The 21,227-nt window shown below is 36.3% G+C and overlaps 2 protein-coding genes across 2 annotated transcripts; one reads left to right on the top strand and one right to left on the bottom strand.

Moving 5' to 3' along the window:
• Nucleotides 1–2,209: 2,209 nt before the first annotated feature.
• Nucleotides 2,210–14,624, top strand: LOC113728554 (calcineurin B-like protein 4). The gene is made up of 8 exons (XM_072077375.1): nucleotides 2,210–2,411; nucleotides 2,631–2,713; nucleotides 2,860–2,898; nucleotides 3,556–3,664; nucleotides 3,814–3,866; nucleotides 5,457–5,540; nucleotides 5,607–5,744; nucleotides 14,559–14,624. The coding sequence occupies exons 1-8, from the start codon at nucleotides 2,210–2,212 to the stop codon at nucleotides 14,622–14,624; spliced, it is 774 nt and encodes a 257-aa protein (XP_071933476.1).
• Nucleotides 14,625–14,673: 49 nt separating this feature from the next.
• LOC140036103 (uncharacterized) lies at nucleotides 14,674–15,076 on the bottom strand. The gene is made up of 2 exons (XM_072077374.1): nucleotides 14,750–15,076; nucleotides 14,674–14,703 (listed from the first exon to the last, which is right to left on the bottom strand). Exons 1-2 carry the CDS (start codon nucleotides 15,074–15,076, stop codon nucleotides 14,674–14,676), a joined length of 357 nt encoding a protein of 118 aa, XP_071933475.1.
• Between the last annotated feature and the right edge of the window lie 6,151 nt (nucleotides 15,077–21,227).

Raw genomic sequence — 21,227 nt, 5'->3', positions numbered from 1 at the left:
TGACATATCAAATTTTTCAATTTAGAAAAAATATAAAACAAAAGGCAATGCTACTTGGTTCATGTTATTTTATTATGACGCTCACTTTTTCATGTCTTCATAAAAGATGTAAAATAACACTTACAAAAAAGTGTCCTTATAGATATGTCATAATAGGACTTTTTTCTTGTAGTGCAGCTGGAAATTGTTGTGAAACATGAGTCAAAAAATAAGTGTGAAATGCACACAAGTTGTTCTGCAAATTGCAGAGGAAAGAGAAAGATCCGAGACCTAAGATCCGAGGGCGAAAAAACTGATCCGAGCTCGGATCATCTTTTCCATTCTTTCACGTCTCTTGCAGAAGAAGATCCGAGACCTAATTCCTAATGGATCCGAGCTCGGATCCTGTGCTCTCGGATCGGCTTCTGCAGAATAAAAAACGAGGTCTCGGATATGTGGCCTCTGGGAGGGGATCCGAGCTCGGATCCTCTTCCCCTGCTTGTAGCTTCCATCTTTTTTTTTTTTGCCGTGCAACTCCCTATCTTGCTTCATGTACACGTTAGTCTCCTTGAGTTGCCTTGCACTTTGCTTCAACTAGAGAGATTGTTCCATGCGCTCATTCCCTACAAAATGCCATATGTTCCCGCATACATTTGTACATGTAGTTCACTAAGTAACACTTAAAGAAATTTTATACTCAAAAGGGTTTAAACATGGCTATTCTCTCCTAAAAAGACAACAAAACTTGCATTTTATCAAATAAAATCAAGGTAAAATATTTACTTATCAAACTCTCCTACACTTGAATCATTGCTTGTCCTCAAGCAATCCAACAAAACACTCAACCAATAATTCTAGTGTCAAATAGAACATATGCTTTATCAAATTCAGTTCTCCCAACTCATCCTTTAATCATTATGCAATTCCTCTTAATGCATCTAATACTCATCATACTTAATAAAGTGGAATCAATTATCCCTAAATTTTATCATATTCAAATCAATCTCTCTCCCCTACTTGGCTACACAAATAACCGATTCTTACCATCCCTTAGTGAGAATTTTCCATTTCATTTGTTTCCTCCACAAAATACTATTAACGAGGGCATCTCAAATATATACTAATCACCAATACTTGTAATGTTACAAGTGCCTTTTGATGCGAGAATCGACACTTGTAGGTGAGGACCCCCGATTACTCAGCACTTAAACGTCAAATTTCCCACACCTTTCCATCCAAATACCTTTTTACGCGTAAATCAACATTTTTAGATAAAGATTCCCGGTTACTCAGTACTTAAATTTACGGTGTGAATTTATTGCTGCTTTCTCTTCTTTTTTTTTTCTTTCTTTTTCTCTTTCTTCACATTTTTTTTCAATGTTAAGAATCAACCCTCTTTCAACATGAAAAGAGAAAAAATATCACTATGGGATAATATCACTCGCCTATTTGTAAATTAAAGTAAAGGGAGAGATTTCATTAAAGATAGAAATAAAAGTATAATTGTTCCCACTTTATTAAATATACTTTCTAAGATACATTAATCGTAATCACATAAAACTAATTACAAGTCACGGGAGAAATGAATTCTTCTAAAGCAGATTTTCATTTGGTCAACGATTAAGGAAATTTGATAACCTAATTAGCTTCTTGGGTCATAGTGCAATTTTGGAAAAGATTCCGGAAAAATTTTGGCAGAGTTTTCCCTATAAATAGATGAAACTCCCTGTCAGCAAACCACAATTCAACAAGAATTCAGTCGTAATGTATATTTTCACAATCATTTCCAGCATTTCTCATAAAAAATAAAGAGTTAACATGTACTAACAACCATAGAAACCACACCCTCCCCTATACTTAATAGTCATACTGTCCTCAATGTGAAAGGAGGGCAAAGAAACAATACTACCCTAATCAATTTGCGTGAGAGATCCAGCAGTCAATACGAACATCTCGAATATCACGAACATCCCAAAATCTACTTAGACTACAGGGGGGAAAGTACATAACAGTAGGGGAGTAAGACAATCCAAAAGACTTAACTAAACAAAACACTTAACTAAAAGAAAAATAAACAAAAGAAAGTCCAAAACAAAAGAAAACAAAGGAAATTAAACTAAGGGTCCGCCTCCGACTTCTACATGAACTTCTTGCTCAACTTCGCCTCTGCGTTCAGGAATGGACGCAGCTTGACCCTCACCATGTACGGAGGCAGAGTCGGTGTAGGTGAATGGCGGATTTGGAAATAGTTCTCCAAAGCACGAAGACGCCGATCATGCCTCTCCAACCTCTCCGTCATAACGCGCTTATGTTGGTCAATGCGCTCCATTACTCTTGTCTCCATACAGCAAATGGCATTGAGGACCTAGAGATTGTTCCATGCGCTCATTCCCTACAAAATGCCATATGTTCCCGCACTAATCCATACATTTGTACATTTAGTTCACTAAGTAACACTTAAAGAAATTTTATATTTAAAAGGGCTTAAACATGGCTATTCTCCCCTAAAAAGACAACAAAACTTGCACTTTATCAAATGAAATCAAGGTAAAATATTCACTTATCAGTAAAACTTTGACTCAGTACTCTGAGGTGATCTAGGACACTCTAGAGCTTGTATTGATAAATTATACATGGTGATACTTTTGCAGTTTCAATAAATGAAGTAGAGGTATTATTTGAACTGTTTGAGAAAATCAGCAGGTCCATTATTGATGACGGGCTCATCCACAAGGTATCTTCTGTTCACCGGTGAGGTTACACAAGCGACGCTTTCGAACTATCAATTCTGGCCACACAACTTATTTTTAGTACTGATCTTGCATAAGGAAGAAAGGGCCTTCGTCAACTAATGCTTTGTGAATGTAATTTCATTCTCAGGAAGAGTTTGGCTTAGAAAAGAATCTATTTGCAGACAGGGTATGTCTTTCAATACCTTTTTCTTTAATAGCTGTTGAAATTCATGATCATTGAGCAAATGAAAAATTCTTGGATGGATCAACTCTAAAGCTACATGGTCCATAAACTTTCCTCTTTTATCTTATTCTATTTTATTTTCTTTTGCGACGAAAATGATGTATAAACTTTTATGTGATTTTGTGTTTCTTGCGCCTAAAAAGTTGTAGGAAAATATTTAGATGGATCTAATTTTTACAGAGATTAAGATTTTAATCGTTATACTGTTCTAGAAGGTACAAGTTGACGAATCTGTTCCAGGCATACCAACCATATTATATCCATATTCTTCGCCTGAGCATACGCTGAAACGAGAGGACGCGAATCCATACAAGAATTTTCCACAACGAATATATCAAACCGCAGGGGATAAAATTTGGCTGCTTTTGTCTTATTGTTCATGGTGCAAGCTGCAACCAAGCTGCTGCTTCTTCATGACTTTTACTATTAATCTACTTTGAAGCTCTCTACATTCCCTCCTTATTCCACTTTTTGTTCTGCCCTTTGACTCCTGTTTTGGTTCTGTCTTTGGTCTCTAGTCTTGGTTCTACTTTGAACAACTCTCACTACGTTAAGATTATGCAACTGTGGTGACTGAATCCATGGTATTTTGTTGTGCAGTTATTTGATTTGTTTGATATTAAATGCAATGGAGAAATTGAATTTGGTGAATTCGTTCGAACTCTGGGTATTTTTCACCCAAATGCACCAACAGAAGATAAAATTTTATGTAAGGTTTACATTTTGTATAATAAACCACGCTGTAATTTAGACTTGTATTCTTGTTTTGCTTCATATTTTTCTTTTAGGTGAATAAGTCTTTAAATTAACTTGGTCCACTACTCGTTTGCTAATGTATTTTTGTTTGTTTTCCACCAGTTGGATTCAGACTGTACGATCTTAGGCAGAATGGTTACATTGAGAAGCAAGAGGTTAGTTCAACGGCATTTGTGCATCAGCTAAGTTAGGTTGGCTTGCAGCATGTACAATAGGTCCCAATAGCCTCCATTTTTTGAAATTCTTTTTATGGATTTTTCAATTCTGTGCCACGCGATAAGAGTAGGTAATAACAAAAACTAATGGACAAACAAGGAAGTGGGATCACTCCCTATTAAATCTTCTAACTTTAAATGAGCATATTTCTTTCACTCTCCCTTTACCATTTTACCCTTTTAGCAAAACTTGATATTCGGCCTTAATTGATAGAATACACTGATAGTGTATACATTATCACGATTTGATTCATGATATGTGTGTAAAAGTTGAATTTCAAAAGCAATGGAATTATGATTGTTATCTCAATAGGCATAATACTTTGTATATTTTTATAGAGGAAACTACTAATATGTTGAAAAAAGCTTCAATTTAACATCTTCTTGAATTTTCTTGAAAAGGCTAATAAGCGTTATATTTTTAGTTGAATTTTCAACATCTTCTTGCCTAAATTCATCGTCAAAAGCTTCAGAGTTCATTCAAATCAAATTGATTTTGTACCACACTTGCACTGAGATTAAATTCGCAAGATTCGTCATCCATTATACAAAAGAAAATGACTAATAGAAATATTTAAAATCATATAGAAAATGAAAAAAATACAACAAATATTTTCTTTGTCATTTTACCTGGCAACAGACATTGAATGCTAAAAAAAAACCTTGCAAGCCTCCTAACATTGTAAAAAGTATCTTTGACAACGAGCTAACCTTAGAAGTATAAGTAGGATAAAAGTATCTTAAGGATAGATATTTAAAAACTAGGAGGAAGTCTCAATTCTTTCTTTTCCATTTAGAATTAAAAAAAAAAAGTTAGACACACCAGAAAATTGGCGCTATCCATATGGCGCTAATTTTAACTAAAATATGAGATAATGAGTAGCTGCTTAAAAAGAGTGATGAGTAAATAGCTGCCTCAAATCGTGGATCATCTTCCGTCAATTTCGGTCATTGGAATAATCAATGAGGACTGAATATCAAATTTTGCTAAAAGGGTAAAATATTAAAGAGGAAGTGAGAGAAATATGCTCACTTAAATTTAGGAGGTTTAATAGGGAGTGATTATTCACTTCCTTACTTATCCTGTGCTCTTAGGCACAGAACAGAAACCCCCCCCTTCTTTTTTTTTTTTTTAACTTCTATGTTCCTACAATCTGTCAGAGATAAATGATATGCACATACCATTGCTAGTTTCTTGCTGTCTTGCATATCCGTTTTCACTGATTAATCTCCAGCACAAAAAATTTTACTTAAAGGAGTGTAATAAGCTAGAAAAGGATGTGCGTACATCGTTGCTCTCATCCAAATTACCGCCTTTTAATTGGCAACAAATGCAAATATGAAAACTTTATTTATTAATAGGATTAATCTTTTCTACACTGTCAATATTAGATGAATGATAACTATGCAAAATTTAAATTTGAAATTCAACATTTGCATGCATGTTATGAATCTAACGGTGATAGTGTATATACTGTCAGTGTATATAAGATTTATCATGATCATCAAATTAATCAAACCAACTGGCAGCTAAGGGAGATGGTACTAGCAGTACTATCGCACGAATCAGAGCTCCTACTCTCGGATCATTTCGTTGAAATAATTGTGGATAAGGTGAAAATTCTCTAGACGATTATGTTTTGTTCATTCTAAAATTCCTCCAACTTTTCTACGTTGTAGACATTCAAAGATGTAGATACGAGAGGTGATGGCAGGATTGATCTAGATGAATGGAAATGTTTTGTATTAAAGAATCCATCTCTTCTGAAGAACATGACTCTTCCTTATCTGAAGTCTGATAACCTCTCAAAGTTGTCGGTCAAATTAAATCTTCTTAACGTGTCAAATATGATCACCAAGGTAAAATCCTCAAAGTTTTCTCTGGGTTTTGTAGCAGTAAATAAAACAAAAAAAAAAGTGCTAAAAATAGGGATAATTATTCTGAAAGGAAAAGCGATGTCAACATTCATTTGCAAATTCAAATTGGAAAAGAATCCTTCCAAAGGAAAAATTCTGAATTAAGGGAATTTTTTGATAAACTACATGTCAGATTCTAGCCCTAAAAAAAGGTCAGCTAACGCAGTTACTTGGCCTGTCCGGGGACTTAAACTTTAGCATTTCCCAGCTTTGTGGTGAGCTCTGACATTGAAGATCTAGAAATCGAGGTTGATGGTTAAGAAAAAATTGTAGCTTGGAATCTCTAGTTAACTGGGGCTCAATCAAACTTTATTTCTCCGCACTGCCATACTCGGCTTAACCTTAATCATCCGCCTGGTTTGATTCATGGCTCTAAGCAGTACGTACAACTTCTTTGGGAAGCACACTTTTATGATCCTGCTCAGAATGCTTAGATTTAAGAACAGGAATAACATGTTCAATTGTAACATGACCAGTGATACGTTTTCGTGTAATTTTTCATCTTTAAGATGTACACTTACGTATTATTTACTGTTTTTCTCCAAAAATAGGGCTGTTCTATTCTGACACGTCAAAGTGTACGAGACTTGAGAGAATATAAACTTTTAGAACTCTTTCCTGGTAACTTCATTTGAAAAAAAAAAAAAGGAGGAAAAGTCTCCTGGTTTGGTGCGTTAAACCCTAACTATTCTTGACGAGTAAAGCTTTTTAGTTTTCCTCCCATATTGTAGCTTCTCGACAACGAGTGTCTAAAACAAAAGCAAGCTGGATTCTGCTTCTCGATTGGAAATTTCTTCAAATTCTTTTGCTACCATAGCTCATATAGGTTTTTATGAATGATAAAAGGGTAAAAAACAAAAAAACCCCTTGTGGTAAGCCTAATACACAGAAAAGTCCCCTATGATTTCAAAATATACAACACGATACCTCATGCTTTGAACTAAATTGTAAAGGTGACGGAATTCGTTAAACTTAACGGAAATGACTTATTGGAACCTAAAAAAAAATTTTATACCTAAGTTTTATTAAATATACCTATTCTACCCCTTAACCCTCAATTCTCTCTATTTAGAGAATAAAACAAATAAATTTTTTGAGCTGTCTTTTGCTTAATTATATCAGGACATTTTTGTCATTTTGTTCATTTCCGTTAAGTTTAATGGATTCCGTCACCTTTACAATTTAGTTCAAAGTATGAGGGATCGTGTTGTATATTTTGAAACCATGGGAGGCTTTTCTGTGTATTAAATTTATCACAGGGGGCTTTTTTGTTTTTTACCCATGATAAAATAAAGTTGCCTCTCTGGCAATATAGGGTACAGTTCTAGAAATCTTGACTGCAAACTCTCGATTTTGAATTTGAATTGGCCATACTAAACCAACATAGATCTCTAAAAGAAAAAAAGATCGGAAAGATAAGTAAGCATGCACCACATGCATGTTATATGGACGGAATACAAATACCAAGGAACCTGAAACCAAGATTGGCGTGTATTAATACCAAAAAGGTAAAGTATGCTGATATACAACTATGGGCATGGTACATGAGTTCTTCAGGAACAAATCTGGCAGTAAGGGGCTTCCAGTAGGGTGCAAGTGGAATGAGTAAAAATGGGACATCCCGAGTCTGGACTCCAGCTCATGTAATGATGCAACTCGAGCATGAGAATTTGACTTGACGGTGTTCTTAACATATTTGAATTTGACTGAAGTAATATTCAACAACCAGTTGAGAGCTTGATCAAATTCGAGTTCAAGCACGATCAAGCCTAGATTAATTTGCCAATGAAGCTTGAGTAAAAAAGTAATCATGACGTTGAGGGACAAATAATAGCCCTTTCACATGAATAAAAATAATAAAGAACAAAAGAATAATACGTACGAAAGCTCAATCGAGTTCACCCAGCCCCGGGTTTCAAACCTAATACTTCCGTGCTGGAGCTTGGCTCAGATAAATATGACTTAAACTTTACTCGAGTTGAGTCATTCAACATCAAACTTTGTCGGACTTTTGACTGAATTACTAAAGAATAGATTGAGCTTGTACTTTATTTACACGTTTGGGTCATTATTTAAAATTATTTTTCTTTTTTAAACAACAAAAAACTGAGAGTAATAGTAGCACCGCGGCAAACTCAAATAGATTGCAACAGTTTAATAAAACAAATTACGTATTCTTTCCATGGGTTTTGTGAGTTGGTGTTACTTCAAGATTGCTGTCTCATACTTTTAAGATCCTCCGACTCCAAGTAATTAATATGCAGGCTCCACCCCCTTTCGGCCAAACTGCAGGGCGCCAATTTTCAAAAGCTAACACTACTAAACGATTTTACTTGCTCATGATGGACTACTAAAACATTGCTTGATCCGTCCCCAAACAAAGCTTGAGATAACAATACTAAACGATGTTGCTTGCTCAAAAAATGTTAGTATTGTAATGAAGATTGAAAAGAATTAGCACACCCATATGGGAAAATGTCCATTAAGTCGAGTATGTCCTTGGTCAATTGGATGGAATGGCTAAAAGAAACGTTCTTCAAGGTTTTTAGTAGTTAAAGAAACCATTTCCTTTAGCCAACCAAACCCTAGAAAATAAGGGAGAGAACAAATCAATTTCCTCAAAAACGACTTCTAGGAAAATATTTTCTTAAAGAAAAACTTGTACCTTGTAGCAAACGGATTCTAGAAGAAACTTAGCTAACAGTCCAAACATTGGGACCAGAGTGGTGATTAGCCTAGCATACTGTCGATCGACTACTGGGAAAAACACATGCAAATATTAAAAAATTGAAAAAAAAAAGTAGAAATTATTGGAATTAATAAGAAGAGAATAGAAGAAATTAGTGGAACTTTTTTGAAACTTACTGATTATCTATCTATAGTTTTAATGTGGTCAAAATACTGACTATACGGTGGTAAAAAAATAGAAAAAAAAGTGATACAGAATTTGAAAACCAAATGCCAAATGTCGTGCTATAGATATCCTATGCATATATAAAAAGCAATTTGCAGCTGACTCTTGGGAATTTTTCATCTGTCTTGTGGAGGGGTATTTCTGGGAGAGCAACATTGTGGTGGCAGAATTCCTGCAAAGAGTACAACCTAGGCATGGTTTGAGAAGCAGTGTTTTGTCTATGTTACCCTTTTACCTTAGTTGGTCACGGACTGTTGGGGATTGTAAACTATCCTATGTAGGGGTATTTTGGTCACAGAAGAACAGGGAAGACAATGGTACAGCCTGGCGTACAACATCCTAATGCTTCTGCCAATGTTGTATGCCTATAATGCCCTCTTAAGTGCTTATACAGCTTTTAAACTACGAATTCAATGGCTTAAGTATCTGTTAAATTTGTCATTAATACAAATAGAAAAAGGGAGTAAAGCTGATGAAACCACAGAATTGCAATTCAACTTCGATGAAGAATAGGAACCACACAAATAAGTAATGGGACTCAATTTAAGTGAGTTGTAATATGTGCAAGATGAAGGATCGTTTGGAGAGTGTCCTGAGATGAGAAGGGCATTCGAATTATAGAGTTGGAGCTCAATTCTACCTGAAATGGGATTCACTTAAATGAGTAATAAAACTATGTTGAAGAGAGCTTTAATGCAGCCTGCTTGGAAACCCACTTTTGTAACCGATGAAAAGTGTAAATGCATGAAGTGAAGGTGTTGACCTTGGTGTTGGGTTTTAGGGACACTACGCAGCGGAAAAATAAAAATTTTTCCCTAAAACCATCCAGGAATCACCCTAGATTTTACGTATGATGTATAAAAAGTAGGGTTATAGGATTACCTTAATCCAAGCAGCGTCTCCCTGCAGCGTTGTTTGAGGATGGTCAGCCCTTGAGCAGTCCAATCGTCCTGCCTCTACTGATATCCACGCTAGAGCAACCCTGAGTCGTCTCACGAACTATGTATTGAAGAGCAAGAAAAAGTTGCTAGCCCTTCTTGCTCTTATTCGAAAAAAATATGTGACACTCACAGATTCTCCCTTTTTCTATTTGTTACCTTCACCCTCTCGTATCTCAGCCAAAAACTGTTTCACCGAGAGAGAGAGGGATACCTGATAATATATGATGATAAGTCTCCTTGTCTGATTCAAAATCAAAAGCCTAAGACTTCTCTTCACTCAAGACTCTATCTATCATCATCTGATAGATAAGAGATAACCATTTACTCTTATCTGCTCAAATAGGCCTGGGATTAATTTTCTTTTAAAATTAAACCCCGATAATTCACATAGTTTCAATCCAGGATTAAATCTCTATTGCGTGTGACCCAATAGGTCCCGAATGTATTGGTAATAATTATGGTTTAATAATTAGATAAAATAAACGACTTTATTTTATCATAACTTATAATAAATAATTAACCCATAATTATAAATCACGAGCGGTGTCTAGCAACACATCGTGATTGCCCAATTATTCGGAATTAGTCAAGGGAATTTGACCTAACCTTTCCGTGAAAAATTACCGTGTAATTATTATCCTTTTACCAAAGATATCCAATTAGTCAGGAATAAGGAATAAGTGCCAATTCCCTGATGACTAATTAAATTTTCTAGTTCCCGAAATTTACCCTTAATTAGGTTAAATTGAATACATTCTTCAATTTACCTAGTAGTCGACTTTAGGGTTAATTTCTCACTAGTGGCCATGCGGATATCAACTCCTTCTATCAGAGTGGTAAATCCTGTCTTGATCACCCATTTTCTTTACGTGTTTCACACTATATCCAACTTCTACATTTTAAGGTACTCACGAAGAGTAACAAGTAAATAGAGTCAAAATGTAGCGATTCACACTCAAGATACTATGGTGATCTCAAGTCGTAGGATCACTTACACAATTTTCACTAGAGATACACCATTGGCACTAGATAGATATCCTAACGGGATCTCTAAACGGATCATCCAATGCATTTGTACTTTTCAAATCATCTACACATTAGCCTAAGTATCTTCATACCATAGTTGATGAGAACAACCACTAATTACATTAATTAGAGGCTAACTGTGTACTAGTTTTATCGTACTAAAGATGTCCTATTTCATTAGTACAAAAACTAGGGCATTTTAATAATATTACTATAAATGTGATTGATATCTCATAGTCACCAACTCTTGTGACTATCATCACATTAGTAATATTATAAGGACTTTATCGGTTGTATCTAATATTTAACAGATAAATAAGAAGTTATTAAAATACAAAACATATAATAAGGAATGTATAAGATAAAAAACAAATACATTGTTTTAGGGCATACATTCCAACAATCTCCCACTTGTACTAAAACACATTATCTATGTTTTTCATCCCATAAGATAATACATGACTATCATGCTTCTTTTGAGGAAGAACTTTAGTAAGAGGATCAGCTATGTTATCCTCTGTGGAGACTCTCTCTATCTTTACATCATTCCTAGCAACAATTTCTCTAATCAAGTGAAATCTCCTAAGCACATGTTTGGATCGCTGATGAGACCTAGGTTCCTTGGCTTGAGCTATAGCTCCATTGTTATCACAGTACAAAGTGACCGGATCAACAATGGTTGGAACCACACCAAGTTCAGTTACGAACTTTTTGATCCAAACTGCTTCCTTAGCTGCTTCCGCGGCCGCAATGTATTCAGCCTCTGTTGTAGAATCTGCTGTGGTGTCTTGTTTGGAACTCTTCCAACAGACAGCACCTCCATTAAGAGTAAAAATGAAGCCTGACTGTGATTTACAATCATCTTTATCTGATTGAAAACTCGCATCAGTATAGCCTTTGAGCTCTAACTCACCCTTTCCATATATTAAGAACAAATCTTTGGTCCTTCTTAAGTACTTAAGAATGTTCTTAACGGCTATCCAATGACCCTCACCTGGATTAGCTTGAAATCTGCTTGTGACACTCAGAGCATAGGAGACATCAGGTCTTGTACATAACATAGCATACATAATTGATCCAATTGCTGAAGCATATGGAACATTGTGCATCTTGTCAGTCTCAACTTGTGTCTTTGGACACATGTTTTTAGAAAGGCTTATACCATGAGTCATAGGTAAATTACCCCTCTTAGACTGATCCATGCTAAACCTTTTTAGCACTTTCTCTATGTATGTAGATTGTGAAAGACCCAGTAGCCTTTTAGATCTATCCCTATAGATCTTAATGCCTAATATATAGGCCGCTTCTCCTAAATCTTTCATGGAAAAGTTCTTCGACAACCAACCCTTTACCGATTGTAACATCGGTATATTGTTTCCCATTATTAATATGTCATCTACATATAAAATAAGGAAAACAATTGAACTCCCACTAACTTTCTTATACACACAAGGTTCATCCGGATTCTTGAGAAATTCAAACTCTTTGATCGTCTCATCGAATCGGATATTCCAACTCCTAGATGCTTGCTTAAGTCCATAAATAGACTTTTGTAGTTTACATATTTGACTAGGATTTGGAGATGTAAAGCCTTCAGGTTGTGTCATATACACATCCTCATGCAATGTCCCGTTAAGGAACGCGGTCTTTACATCCATCTGCCAAATCTCATAGTCATGATATGCTGCTATGGCAAGCAATATCCGAATGGATTTAAGCATAGCTACTGGTGAGAAAGTTTCATCGTAATCGATTCCCTCTTTCTGCTTGTAGCCTTTGGCTACCAGTCTAGCTTTATAGGTAACCACATTACCATCCATGTCAGTCTTCTTCTTGAAGATCCATTTACACCCTACAGGTTTTATCTTTTCAGGTGGATCAATTAAGGTCCACACCTTATTGTCATACATGGAATTTATTTCAGAATTCATGGCTTCTAACCATTTAGAGGAGTCTGGATTACTCATTGCCTCTTGGTAGGTGGTAGGTTCGTCATCTTGAATGACTAGAACATCATTGCTATGGCTCACAAGAAATTGGTATCTCTTGGGAGTTGAGCGTGTTCTTACTGACCTATGAACCCCTTGTGTATTAACAGCTTCAGTATCTACCCCATCATTATGTGGTTGAAGCTGTTCTTCATGAGATCGTTCAATGTTTGTTGGATGATCCTGAATTTCTTCAAGATCTATTCTACTCCCACTGTTTCTTTCTAGAATGTATTCTTTCTCTAGAAAAATAGCATGTTTTGAGACAAACACTTTTTGCTCAATTGGATTGTAGAAATAGTATCCTATAGACTCTCTTGGATACCCTACAAACAAACATTTGTCAGATCTAGGTTCAAGCTTGTCTGACTCTGCCCTCTTCACATAAGCTGGGCAGCCCCAAATCTTCATATAAGACAGATTTGGTTTCTTTCCTTTCCATATCTCATATGGTGTGGAGTCGACAACTTTAGTGGGTACTCTATTAAGAGTGTAAGAGGCTGCATCTAATGCAAATCCCCAAAACGATTTTGGGGCACTTGAGTGGTTCATCATAGAACGAACCATATCCAATAAGGTTCGATTTCTCCTTTCAGATACACCATTTAACTGTGGTGTACCTGGAGGAGTCCATTGTGGAACTATTCCATTATCCTTTAAATAAACTCCAAACTCGTCATTTAAGTATTCTCCACCACGATCAGATCGTAGTATCTTAATACTTTTATTGGTTTGTTTTTCTACTTCATTCTTGAATTCCTTAAACTTTTCAAAGGATTCAGATTTGTATTTCATTAAATACACGTAACCATATCTCGAATGGTCATCTGTGAAGGTGATGAAGTATGAAAAACCTCCTCTAGCAGTGATCGACATTGGGCCGCATACATCAGTATGTACTAGCCCAAGTAAATCACTGGCTCGTTCCCCTTTTCCAGTGAAGGGCATTTTGGTCATTTTGCCAAGTAAACAAGCTTCGCATGTATCATATGATTCATAATCAAATGAATCCAAGTATCCGTGTTGGTATAACTTGGAGATGCGTTTTTCATTTACATGACCAAGCCTACAGTGCCAGAGGTAGGTTTTATTTAGTTTATCTGTTTTCATTCTTTTTCCACTCACATTGAGAATTTGATGATCAAGATCTAGAATATATAAACCGTTATTCCAACTTCCAGAACCATAAAACACACCATTTTTAGAAAAAGAACAACATTTATTCTCCTGGGTTATCCGAAACCCATTTAAATCCAAACAGGAAATAGAAATGATGTTTGTAGTAAGTGCTGGAACACAATAACAATTCGATAATTCTAAAATCAATCCACTGGGTAAAGTGATATAATAAGTCCCTACAGCTAAAGCAACAACTTTTGCTCCATTGCCCACACGTAGGATGACTTCTCCTTTTCCCAGCTTTCTACTGTCCCTTAGACCCTGCATAGATGTGCAAATGTGAGAACCACATCCGGTATCTAATACCCAAGAGTCTGATTTGGAAGTAGGCACATTAATCTCAATCATATATGTACCTGATGATGAAGCTTCAGCAAGCTTCTTTTGCTTCAGGCTCTTCAAGTATGACTTGCAGTTCCTTTTCCAATGTCCAGTTTGATTACAATGGAAGCAGGTTGCTTTGGACTGATCCGCCTTTGCCTTTTTGGGCTTTTGGGTGGGCTTGTTTTTGGATTTCTTAAATCCCTTTTCTTGCCTCTTCCTCTTCTTAGAGGAAGTAACGACAAGCACACCAGTAGAGCCTTTTCCCTTTTTGATTTCTTTCTCAGCAGTTTTCAGCACATTCAACAATTGAGGCAAAGTGTGCTGTAGATTATTCATTTGATAGTTCATAACAAACTGTGAGAAAGAATCTGGCAGAGATTGGAGTACTAAATCAACATTCAGCTCCTGATCCATCTTAAAACCTAATTCGGCCAGCTTTTCAATTAGCCCAATTATTTTTAAGACATGCGGAGCAACAGGTGCTCCCTCTGCCATCTTGCACCTGAACAATTCTTTAGAGGTATCATATCTAACCGTCCTCGATTGTTGTTCAAACAACTCTCTCAGGTGTTGTACAATATCATACGCCCCCATGTTCATGTGCTGCTGTTGAAGCTGAGGAGTCATGGAAGCTATCATGATACATGAAGCTTCCCTATTGTCATCCTTATGTTTCTTATAAGCATTTCTAACAGCAGCAGGTGCAGTAGGTTCAGGCTCTTGAGGCATAGGACCATCAAGTACATACTCAATTTTCTCATGAGTGAGAACGATAAGGACATTACGATGCCAATCAAGAAAGTTTGTGTCGTTGAGTTTGCAATCAGTAAGAATAGTACGAAGGCTCAAATTGTTACTCATTCTACAACAAAATGAAAGATAGAATTTGTTAGAAAAATGTTTTGTTTAATAAAATCATAAAAACTTCAAAATTATGATTTTATTTTCACTATTTTTTTTCAAATCAATTACCCTTCAAAATTGATTCGGGAATTTCTAAAATTCCATAGTGGCTAGAATCCTATCTTAATTTATTTCGACCTTGAGTGTGTCCCAACAAATCGAAAATAATTATGAAAGGTAGGTACTTTTATCAATTACAACTTATTGTAATTCCTAGATCAGTTGGGTGTCAACTCTTGACTTTAAATCTCTATGAATCAACCCAACACTTGCCTCTAAAATTAATGATTTTGAGTGAATCCCAACAAATCATAATTTTAGTTAAATCAAACCCATCATTCTTGAGATCATTTCCCATAGCAAAAACACGTAGTAAGTAAGGCAGCCTTGGGTGAATCCCAACAAGCTAGCACTTAATAACTACTCTAGTTTTAGACTATAATGATGGAAGGCATTTTATTGATTTAATATTATTGTTGAGGGATTTGTCTCCTTTTTTCCAAAAATATTTTATAATTATAATTTGGAAAAATTGCTCATTTGGTCTCATCAATAAACATGCATATAACTATATCAAACTTATAAACATGAATTTAAATCGTGGATGGTTGTGGATATTCCTAGACTAATTTCCCCGGCCATTAGGAAAATTAGCATGAGACTAAAACCTTTAATCTCGCGACGAACCCCTTCGTTGTAGTATGCCTTCTTTCTTCTTTTCAAAGTAACAATTTCTATATAAATAATATAAATTCCTATCATCTATTCCTATCTATTGTACATTACAAATAGTATAGAAGAAACCCCGAGTTACATTCGGGGGGAATTTAGATGAGAAAAGAATTTACAATTAGAAAATAAGAAAAGCAGGACACGCAGGCCCTATTTTAAAATTAATTACAACCATTCAATCTTAGAATGATTGTAACCATCCAAAATACCACAATCATATTGCGTACTATATCCACAACCATCCACCATGCATTTTCACGATTTAAACAACTTTAAATAAAAGAAAAGCATGTAAAATAAGCAATCTCAATTCATGGATTAATTGGATTTAATTCCTAAGGTCCCAAACAAATTTTGGGTCCATGCATACGCAAGAAATATTGGTAAAATTAAATTTTATTAGGTCAACTTTATCCTCAACTAATTTGAGGAAAGAATGGGAAAATAATTCAAATTAATCAAATTAGTTCTAAATTAATTCCCAACCTAACAGTATATGAAATAAATGATTCCATAATACATTTTAACAATTAAAATGGGATTTAATTCAGAAGATTGCCAAAAGTTCAAAACTTCAAGTTTTAGAAAAATTTTTTTTTTCTTTCTTCTAAAACACTCCTGCAATCGTTTACTGTCATCTCCGGCAACTACCATTGGACACCACCACTTCAGTCACCACCGCTGAGGTCTGTACTTATCACCAGTGGCAACGGCTCCCAGCAGTAGCTCCCAGGTGGTCGCAACAATAGAGCTCAGCTACAGCAGCAACCTGCTGCAACGTTTCCTTGCATAGGTTGCTGCTGCAATTTGCAGCAGTTTTGATGCATTCTCATGCCTTAAAAGCTCTTGGTTTGCTTACCTAGCAACCACCAAGAGCTATAGCAACTTTCCACCACCACCAAGGAAGCCTCTCATGGCCTCACATAGCAGCGGCAGCAAGCGGCAGCCCTTGGAAGATCGCTGGCAGCAATCACTCGCATGACCTTGCGGCTCCCATGGCCTGCTGCTGCTTTTGGTCGCCTGTTTGCTGGATAGCGAAGCTACCACCGCAACAGCCACCACCACTGGAGTCTCCACTGACCACCAGTGGCAGCGGCTCCTGGTAGCAGCCATCGGAGGTCATGGGCAGCAACCGTGAGGAGGCTGCTGTGCTCTGGCCGATGTCTGCAGCAAATCTGCTGCGCTTTTGTCCCAGAGAGCTCATAGCTCTGTTACCCAGCAACCACCACCAGGCGTGCATCTTCTACTGCCACCATGGAAAAACCACCATGGTCTCACATGGCAGCTGCAACTGGCGGCAGCCCTTTCAGCCGCTACATCGCAGCAACCGCAGGTTTGCAAACGCAAACCTGCTATGTCGACTTTTTTTTTTTTTCTTTTGGTCCAATGATCATCCTGCAACTTTTGCAGATGATCAACTATGACCATGGGTGACCCAAATCCACGAAAGAAGGGGAAAAAGGAAAAAACCAGGTGCTTGTGAAAACCTGCGACTGCGGCCACGGCTTTCAAAAGCTTTTAAAAATCAGGTTTTCAAAAGCTTTCATGCAAACCCTTTTTTTTTTTTCTTTTCTTGTTTTGAAAAACCCAAAAACAATTCTTCCATAATTCCGCATATCAATTAAATCCAACCAGCAATATTAATCCATGAATCCAAAATTGCTTAAAATCATACGTAAAATTCTTAGGGATGGCTCTGATACCACTGTTGGGTTTTAGGGACACTACGCAGCGGAAAAATAAAAATTTTTCCCTAAAACCATCCAGGAATCACCCTAGATTTTACGTATGATGTATCAAAAGTAGGGTTATAGGATTACCTTAATCCAAGCAGCGTCTCCCTGCAGCGTTGTTTGAGGATGGTCAGCCCTTGAGCAGTCCAATCGTCCTGCCTCTACTGATATCCACGCTAGAGCAACCCTGAGTCGTCTCACGAACTATGTATTGAAGAGCAAGAAAAAGTTGCTAGCCCTTCTTGCTCTTATTCGAAAAAAATATGTGACACTCACAGATTCTCCCTTTTTCTATTTGTTACCTTCACCCTCTCGTATCTCAGCCAAAAACTGTTTCACCGAGAGAGAGAGGGATACCTGATAATATATGATGATAAGTCTCCTTGTCTGATTCAAAATCAAAAGCCTAAGACTTCTCTTCACTCAAGACTCTATCTATCATCATCTGATAGATAAGAGATAACCATTTACTCTTATCTGCTCAAATAGGCCTGGGATTAATTTTCTTTTAAAATTAAACCCCGATAATTCACATAGTTTCAATCCAGGATTAAATCTCTATTGCGTGTGACCCAATAGGTCCCGAATGTATTGGTAATAATTATGGTTTAATAATTAGATAAAATAAACGACTTTATTTTATCATAACTTATAATAAATAATTAACCCATAATTATAAATCACGAGCGGTGTCTAGCAACACATCGTGATTGCCCAATTATTCGGAATTAGTCAAGGGAATTTGACCTAACCTTTCCGTGAAAAATTACCGTGTAATTATTATCCTTTTACCAAAGATATCCAATTAGTCAGGAATAAGGAATAAGTGCCAATTCCCTGATGACTAATTAAATTTTCTAGTTCCCGAAATTTACCCTTAATTAGGTTAAATTGAATACATTCTTCAATTTACCTAGTAGTCGACTTTAGGGTTAATTTCTCACTAGTGGCCATCCGGATATCAACTCCTTCTATCAGAGTGGTAAATCCTGTCTTGATCACCCATTTTCTTTACGTGCTTCACACTACATCCAACTTCTACATTTTAAGGTACTCACGAAGAGTAACAAGTAAATAGAGTCAAAATGTAGCGATTCACACTCAAGATACTATGGTGATCTCAAGTCGTAGGATCACTTACACAATTTTCACTAGAGATACACCATTGGCACTAGATAGATATCCTAACGGGATCTCTAAACGGATCATCCAATGCATTTGTACTTTTCAAATCATCTACACATTAGCCTAAGTATCTTCATACCATAGTTGATGAGAACAACCACTAATTACATTAATTAGAGGCTAACTGTGTACTAGTTTTATCGTACTAAAGATGTCCTATTTCATTAGTACAAAAACTAGGGCATTTTAATAATATTACTATAAATGTGATTGATATCTCATAGTCACCAACTCTTGTGACTATCATCACATTAGTAATATTATAAGGACTTTATCGGTTGTATCTAATATTTAACAGATAAATAAGAAGTTATTAAAATACAAAACATATAATAAGGAATGTATAAGATAAAAAACAAATACATTGTTTTAGGGCATACATTCCAACACTTGGTTGATCAGTCCTTGGTTTTGATGATTAACAAACCAAAATGTAGATTTGGACTAATATTTTTATGTGAGAAATTTGTGAGAACATGTCATTGATCCAAAAGAGAATCGAAAAGATTTGAATCAAAGAGAAGTTAAGAAATATGAAGGTTCGGACGTAGAGGATCGGACGCTCGATAGAGGATCGGTCGTCCGACTGACGACGATACTCTTCGGACGCTTGGATCGGACGCTCATTCATTGCTTCGGCCGTCCAATACAAAAAGAATGAACGTTGAACATTCTGACTTCTATCGGACGCAGGGTTCGGAAGCAGAACAAATGGTTCGAACGTCCGATAGGTGGTTCGGACGCATGGTTCGGACGCAGAGCAAATGGTTCGGACGTCCGACAGGCCAACGGCTAGTTTCGACAGCATTTAATATTTGACCGTTGGAGAGCCTTTTGAAGCCATTTCTCACCTTCTATAAATACCCCAAAGCACAAGAAGACACAGACTTTTGGCCAACACTAAATACAAGCTTACAAGTGAGATCTTTGAGTAGAAATATTCTTTGTTGGTTGTATAAGGGGTTGGGAAAGTTGGGTTGTGAGGTTGCTCAAGTGAAGGTTACTCTCTAGGAGGAGTAAAACTTTGGTGAAGGTGAACCCATCACTTGGAGTGGTAAAACCTTGATAAAGGTTGCCTCACTTGTATAAAGTAGTTCTTAATTGAGTGGGTAAGCTTTCAATTGTAGCTAGTTGAGGGTTTACTTGGAGAGTAGTAAAATTCCTTTGCTCAACCAAAGTATGTTTGGGGTGAGGAAGGAGTGAGCCTTCACTTGTACAAGTTGGTTAGCACTACCATCAATTGAAGAAACTATTTGATGGATTCAACTCCAAGTTTGGAAGAAGCTTGGAAGTTTGATTGGTTTGAATTTCTTTTACTTTATTGTTACTCTATTTTTGTGCTTTAAAATTGCTTATATTCTTTGTCATTGTATTTACTTGACTACTTGTCTGGTTGAGTATTTTGGTTGTATTTGGTTGCATCGGGGCTTACAGAAGGATCATTTGCAGTCAATACAATTAACTTTAATGCTTTATTTAGCCTACTTGACAAAGCTGTTGGTTTGAGTATTTAATTTGTTATCATTGTTTTGCACTTGCATTTGTTGGTTGGAATTGAATTGTTGTTGGTTAGAACTAACAACTCTATTGTACCATCAGTATTATCAACCCAGACAATGATGCATTTGCTAAAACCATCTATAATAATATGGTGTCCTTATTGTCACTGCTATATAATTTGCTGGTTCTTTTGCTTTCATAGATTAGAATTATAATTTTGTACAATTCCTTTCTCACAATCCTACTTTATGACACACTATAACCGATCCAAGTACACTTATCACCATCAACATCTATACCTGTACACACAAAAACTAGCCCACAGGTCAAAACTCCCGTGTTGAGCTCGGGCAAACCCCCTAGCGTAAGAAAATATTTTATAGTTTCATGAAGATGTAGGTGGTGGGCTGGTGGCTTATAGAATGTGGTTTCTAGACAGACTGGGTCACTACCCATATCCGCGTACTTCCACGAACATATATGCTTCTTCAGAACAATTATATGGCAATGTCCAAGATCTCTCAACCTTCAATGATCAATTGTGGTAGACCTGATAATTATACTCAAAACCCAACAACTCACCCACTAATTTGAGAGGTTGGGTTGGGTAAGTTGGGTATTGGGTCAATTTTGGGTTAGATAATAAAAACTCACATATATTTTGGGCGGTTTGAATATTTGTATTGAGCACCCATTAACTTAAGTTAAAAAAACAAATAAACAAATTACAAAGGATGGGATATGGGATACAGAAACATTTCATTGTTCATGAAACAGCATGAGACATGAGCCAAAGCAGGGTCTCCATGTATGGATACTTAACAAAATTATATGAGTTACTTAACTATAATACTTACTTGCACGCGTCGACGTTTTATTATTTTCCTATATTCAGAGTATTCCACTCCTTTTACTTCCATAATATTTTTCGCCACTTCTTTTGTCATGCAATCAAATAT

The sequence above is a fragment of the Coffea arabica genome, chromosome 2e (genome assembly GCF_036785885.1).
Source record: "Coffea arabica cultivar ET-39 chromosome 2e, Coffea Arabica ET-39 HiFi, whole genome shotgun sequence".
In the NCBI taxonomy this organism is placed as follows: Eukaryota; Viridiplantae; Streptophyta; class Magnoliopsida; order Gentianales; family Rubiaceae; genus Coffea; species Coffea arabica.
Note: the sequence above shows the minus strand (reverse complement) of the source record. Positions and strands in the feature narration are given on the sequence as shown.

Excerpts from the sequence above, each read along its gene's own strand:
- LOC113728554 (XM_072077375.1), top strand. The coding sequence starts at position 2,210 with ATGGCGGATTTGGAAATAGTTCTCCAAAGCACGAAGACGCCGATCATG. Across the intron at positions 2,714-2,859 it reads ATGACGGGCTCATCCACAAG|GAAGAGTTTGGCTTAGAAAA; the intron begins GTATCTTCTGTT and ends TTTCATTCTCAG. Across the intron at positions 3,867-5,456 it reads GTTACATTGAGAAGCAAGAG|CTAAGGGAGATGGTACTAGC; the intron begins GTTAGTTCAACG and ends ACCAACTGGCAG.
- LOC140036103 (XM_072077374.1), bottom strand. The coding sequence starts at position 15,076 with ATGAGTAACAATTTGAGCCTTCGTACTATTCTTACTGATTGCAAACTC. Across the intron at positions 14,704-14,749 it reads TTGAACAACAATCGAGGACG|AGGGAGCACCTGTTGCTCCG; the intron begins GTTAGATATGAT and ends GCAAGATGGCAG.